The 6,000-nt window shown below is 34.3% G+C and overlaps 1 protein-coding gene across 1 annotated transcript in view; it reads right to left on the bottom strand.

Annotated features, from left to right (window-relative positions):
• The window catches only part of Rad21l1 (RAD21 cohesin complex component like 1), a 42,755-nt gene that overhangs the window by 15,200 nt on the left and 21,555 nt on the right, over positions 1–6,000 (bottom strand). The window contains exons 9-10 of the mRNA XM_010612908.2: positions 5,888–5,983; positions 4,495–4,605 (exon numbers count right to left, since the gene is read on the bottom strand). Coding sequence (XP_010611210.1) covers positions 4,495–4,605; positions 5,888–5,983 — 207 coding nt within the window. The remainder of the gene's footprint in view (positions 1–4,494; positions 4,606–5,887; positions 5,984–6,000) is intronic.

Below are 6,000 nucleotides of genomic sequence, written 5' to 3'. Positions count from 1 at the left end.
GACATTTATATTTCTCTAATTTCTCATTCTTTATGGCTGAGTAGTATTCCATTTTATTAAAACACACACACACACACACACACACACACACACACAATTTATCCAGCCTCCAACTGATGGGCAAATGGACTGTTTCCAAGTTTTAGCTATTACAAACTGTGCTGCTATGAACATGGGTGCACATATATCTCTATGGTATTATTCTTTTAATTCTTTTGGGAAGATATTCAGCAGGGGAATAGCTGGGTCAAATGGGACCTCTAATCCTACTTCTTTGAGGTTTCTCCATACAGATTGCCACAGTGGTTGCTAGGTTAACTGCTTTGGTTTTAATATTTAGATCTTTGCTTTCTTTATTTCAGTTTAAGTACATGGTGATAGATACAAGTCCAGCTTCAATCTTCTCCATATGGATAGTCACTTATCCCAGAATTATTTGCTTAAAAGACTATCTTTCCTCTAACATATGTGTTGAAGTGAACATATGAACTTGAAATATGGGGTTGTGGTGCCTCCTGGTTTACTCTTCTTGCTTAAGATTGCTTTTGCTCTTCTGGGTTTCTTCTAGTTCCATATAAATGTTAGGATTGTTTTCTTTACTTCTGTGAGGAATGCTGTAGTTATTTTGATTGGGATTGCAGTCTGTATATGGGTTTTTAAAGTATAGCCATTTTGACAATATTGGTTGTGCCTATCTTTCCATTTTCTGATGTTTTCTTCAGTTTCCTTTTTCAGAATATTATAGTTTTTGTTTTGGAGGTCTTCAACATCCTTGATCAGGTTAATTTCTAGATATTTAATTTTTCTTGATGCCACCGTATTTTCCTAATTTCTGAGTTCATAATTGGTGTACAAGAATGTTACTGATTTTTATGTGTTGATTTTTGTATCCTGTTACATTGCTGAAATCGGTTATTAATTCTAAATGTCTTTTGGTGAAATTTCTTGGGTCTTCTATTAGAAGATCATATCATCTGCAAAATGATAATTTGATTTCTTCATTTTCTATACATACCAATTTTATTTCTTTCTCTTGCCTGATTGCTCCAGATAATGTTTCAAGTGCTATGTTGAATATAAGTGGTGATAGTGGAAATCTTTGTCTTGTTTTTTATTTTAGAGCAAAAGCTTTCATTTTTATCTGTTTAATATGATGTTGGCCATTGGGTTGTCATAAATGGCTTTTATTAGATTCAAGTAAGGTCTTTCTATACTTATTTTCTTCATGTTTTTTTTAATCATTAATGAATGTTGGATTTTGTCACAGCTTTTTCTGCATTGATTATATGATCATGTGATTTTTGTCTTTGCTTCTGTTTATATAGGGTATTACATTTATTAATCAGTATAAGTTAAACGATCCTTGTAACCCTATCATGATGTATGATCCTTTTGAAGATGTGTTGTATTCTATTTGCCAATGTCTTAGTGAAGATTTTTGTATTATGTTCATTAAGGTGATTGGCTTGTAGTTTTCTTTTACTGATGCATAAAATACTAGTTTCCATCCTTTGATTTTTAGTTTATGAATGTCTTTTAAGGTTAGATGAGTTTCTTGAATGCAATAGACTGTTGGATCCTGTTTTTTCAATCTAGTCTACCATTCTGTGTCATTTAATTGGGGAGTTGAGGCCCTTAACATTGAAAGTTATTACTGAAAGGTGTTGATTTATTCCTGATATTGAATTATTTTTTGTGGATGACTTTTTTTTTTTTTGGTCTATTTGCCTTGCTCGATGAATTTATTCCATCCAGGTTTTTGGCTTTGTTGGCTTCACAATCTCTGTAGTATTTTCTGGAGTGCTGGTTTGGTGTTCATATAGTTCTTAAATTGTTTTTTTTTTATGGAATGTACTTATTTCCCCATCTATTTTTGAGACAAAGTTTCACCAGACATATTAATCCGGGTTAGAAGTTGTTTGCTTTTAAGGCTTGAAATACTTCACTCCAGGCTCTCCTGGCTTTTAATGTTTATATTGAGAAGTCTACTGTAATCTTAATGGGTTTACCTTTATAACTAATGTTTTGTTTTTTGATGAAAGCTTTTAAAATTATTTTTTAAATTGAGTATCTGGTATTTTGATTAAAATATGTCATCATGCTTGGTGTTCTGTAAGCCTCACTTATCTGTGTTGAATTCTTTTCTCATACTTGGGAAGTTTTCTATTATGCTTGCTTTTTCTTTTTTTGTACCAGGGATCAAAATGAGGACCTCATGCTTGCCAGGCAAGCGCTGTGCCATAAGCTAATTCCCTAGCATCTATTATGATTTCTGTAAATAAACAACTTTTTTATTCCACGTGCTGTCTTCTAGTTTCTGACTCCAATTAGCCTTAGGCTGTTATTCTTAGTGTTGTCTAGAAGCTGTTGGATGAATTTTTTTCATTCTTTTATCATTTTTAAGGTTTCTCTGAATAATTCATCATAATCTACCATTTTGATCTTGATTTCAGAAACCCTGTCTTCACATTGGCCATTTCTGCAATTTATGAATTCTATACAACTTCTTATATCCCAATATTATTATCTGATACTTTTGGTGGAGTTCATATCTTTGGTAAATTTGTCATTCATGTTTTGAACTATTTTGGTTGGCTCTTCCAAGGTTTTGTTTTTCTCATATCCACACTGCTCATTTTTAAGATAATTACATGAACTTTTGGGTCATGTCTTCTTTTAACTCATCAGGTATATTTACTTCTTCTTTAATCAATTTCATAAAGCTTTGTTACCTAATACTTGATTTTCTCTCCACTGGTATACCTTTGGATCTGCATTGGGAGAGTTGGGAGACTTTGTGGGCCTTGTTGCCTTGTTTTCTCATGTTTATGTGTATATATGGGTGTTTGTGTTAAGGGCTGAGGTTGAGCAGGGTGAGAGAGATTGTAGTTGATATAAAGGTCTTTTTAGTTTGATATTCTCTTCCAATGATATGATTTATTTACCTCTTCAGCTATATAATTTAAGTGGTTTGAATCCTGTCAGAGTTTTCAGGAAAGAATTACTAATGGTTGTTATAGTATCAATGGATCAGATCATATATCAGTTACATGTGATAAATCTTGCATTTATACTTTCACCCTTTATCAGTACTCTTTGTAGCTTAGATTGTATTGTTATAGCAGTTATTCTGTGATGTAAAAGGAGAGGGAAAGAAAGAGATGGAGAGAGTGGGTAAAAGAGGAGACGTAGGATACCTAATAATAGGTAGAAAAAATTAGATAAGGGGCCAGATTCTGTTGAAAGTCTTTTAGCTGAATTGAAAGGTTGGTGCTGATGGTTTTATGAAGATATTTGTGGGAGCAAGATGGGATGTAGGAGGAAGAAGGTGTATTTGGGGATTGAGGAAAGCTATGAGGTTTTTTGGAACTTGGTGATATATTTATTCACCTGTAAAGTAGAGAAGAGTCAAGGGAAGACAGAGGGCTAGGTAAGATAAGGCAGAGCAAAAGTAATAGAATATTGAAGACAGAATGTTATTATGAGAAAATATTAGAATGACAGAGAGAGCAGAATATATCAAAAAAAACTTGAAAAGAATTTAAAAAGTAGGAGAAACAAAAAATAGGAAAAATTATTGTTATAGAAGCTTGAGTTGAAGAAATGATATAGGGAGACAGGAAGAGGGAAGGAAAATAAACACCAATGTCAAATACTACAAAAAGAAACCATGAATGTGATTTCCATGTGACCACTGTGCCACAAAGCCTGAGTATTCACACAATTTCTTTCCTTAGTTGTGGTCTGATTATAGGAAGCCACAGCAATTTCCCCACTTTTCTCTTGCACTCAGAACCCACGGTAACCTAGTTTGAATAATTCTCCCTCCAGTTAGCAGGCAGAATCTGATGCTATCCCTGGGTTTGACTTAGGTACTACTCCCCCCCAACACACACATACACACACACACACACACACACACACACACACCCCTGTGGGCATTATGGTACAACCCACAGGCACATTTGTGCATCTGCTGGGGTCCACAGGAGTCAAGGGGTATGTTTTTTAGCAGGCAAAGATCTCTGGGAGTCAGCAGATGGGAGTGCTCATCTAAAGGAGTCTGTAGGGACTGTTCATTTGTTTGTTTTCTGTCTAGAGTGTGTGTGTGGGGCTTCCCTTTCCTGCAGTGAGTGCTCATGAGGATGCAATGAGGGTATAGCATTTCCCAGTGTTTGGAGGGGAAGTCAAGATCATAAAACTTCTTAAAGAAAAGTACCATTTTTTTTTCATTTCTATGTACACAGAATAATGACTAAATAACTTCTTGAACTGAATTCACTTTTAAACTTCCCAGCTTCTAAACTTGGATATATGACTTGAACAGAATTGAATACAATGAAAGAATTATCTCAAATTTTCTCTATACGCTTTGCCTATAGTATTAAAAATTCTATTACTAGATTTATTATCTATAATTTTTGATTATTCAAATATCTCAAAGTAAATAAGACAGCAGTGTATAAAAGGTAAAATAACATGAATCCCTCTGACCTGAAACATCAATTGGTTCAAGAGCAAAGATTCCATCATCATTTGCTAATAATGTTGTTTCATCCAGTTTTTCATTTTCAGGTACACATATGCCATCTGGATTATCTGGTTCTACAAATTAATGGTGCCATTAAAGTAATTATAAAAACATTGTTATTTCTAATCTGCAGGACTATATAAGAATTAAGGTGAACATTAACAGATTATATTGCTAACTGGAGCTATATCTGAATTCTTAGGATCATGTATTTAATAGTGGTGAAAAGACTCAGAGATTAAACATTAGAGGGCCCATAGTACTTGGGCAAGTCAATATCATGACCCCTTTCACACATAAGATATCTAAGGCTGGGAAGCATTCACAGTAAAACTGAAAACAGTAGAAGCAAATACAATAAATGACTGATATAATTTTGGTATATTGATAAATATTTATATTCTGTTGAATCGCATCAATTGACTTATAAAAACTATAAAATTTACTGCCTAATTCTTCTTAATTTTCAATGCCTATTATTTAATTAGAAACGAAATAGAACATCAACCTTGTGAAGATCAAAATAGAGCTAACTATACATTTACTTTTAAAGAAAAATCATCCAAAAATATCTCAAACCATCTGAAGTACTTTTGAAAGAATTTAAAGTAGAGAAAATACCCCCATACTTTTAATGTCTCTGAGATTGTATACAGATTGTCAAACAATATCATTTTTTAAACCATGCAACATATGTTATTTTTAGGATTCAACAGTTCAGTATTTGGTCAAAGAATTTAGACATGTGCTCATAATAAACCCAGTCCTGGTTAAAATACCATTCACTGCCATTCTCAGAACCTAAATCTCAGCACTGTGGGAGGCTGAGATAGGAGGATTATGAGTTTGAGCCCAACCTTGGGCTATCTAGCAACTTAGCAAGACTCTGGCTCAGTCAGTCAGTCAGTCATCGGTCAGTTAGCCAGTCACTCAGTCACTCACTCACTCGATCAATTGATCAATTGATCAGTCAATCAACTGAGGATGTAGCCATTGCAAAGATCCTGGGTTCACTTTTCATATTGCAAAAGAAACCAACTTCCTATTCCATGTTGTCTAGCATCAGATTAAAAGTTTGAGGGAAAATATTCTTTATCTTTTTTGGTGGGGGGCTGAGATAGGGTTTCACTATGTAGTTGAGACTGACCTGGAACTCTATGTAGCCCAGGCTGGTCTCGAACTCACAGTGATCGTCCTGCCTCAGCCTCCCGAGTGCTGGGATTACAGGAGTGCGCCACCATGCCCAGTCTTCTTTATCTTTTAATATACTGTACTGCTACTTAAACATAGACATTCTAAGGCTTAATCCAAACAAATATCTTTTCATTTTCTACACAAAGGAAAACTTTAACATACCCACTATTGTATTGGGAGCCTCAGGAGGCAGGGAAATTTCTCTGTTTAAATGCATGTCTTCTAACAGGATATTCTCATCATCTTGCAATAGGTTGTCTTGAAAAATACAATAC

Source organism: Fukomys damarensis, unplaced genomic scaffold (genome assembly GCF_012274545.1).
Source record: "Fukomys damarensis isolate Sample0158 unplaced genomic scaffold, DMR_v1.0_HiC HiC_scaffold_22, whole genome shotgun sequence".
Taxonomy (NCBI): domain Eukaryota; kingdom Metazoa; phylum Chordata; class Mammalia; order Rodentia; family Bathyergidae; genus Fukomys; species Fukomys damarensis.
Note: the sequence above shows the minus strand (reverse complement) of the source record. Positions and strands in the feature narration are given on the sequence as shown.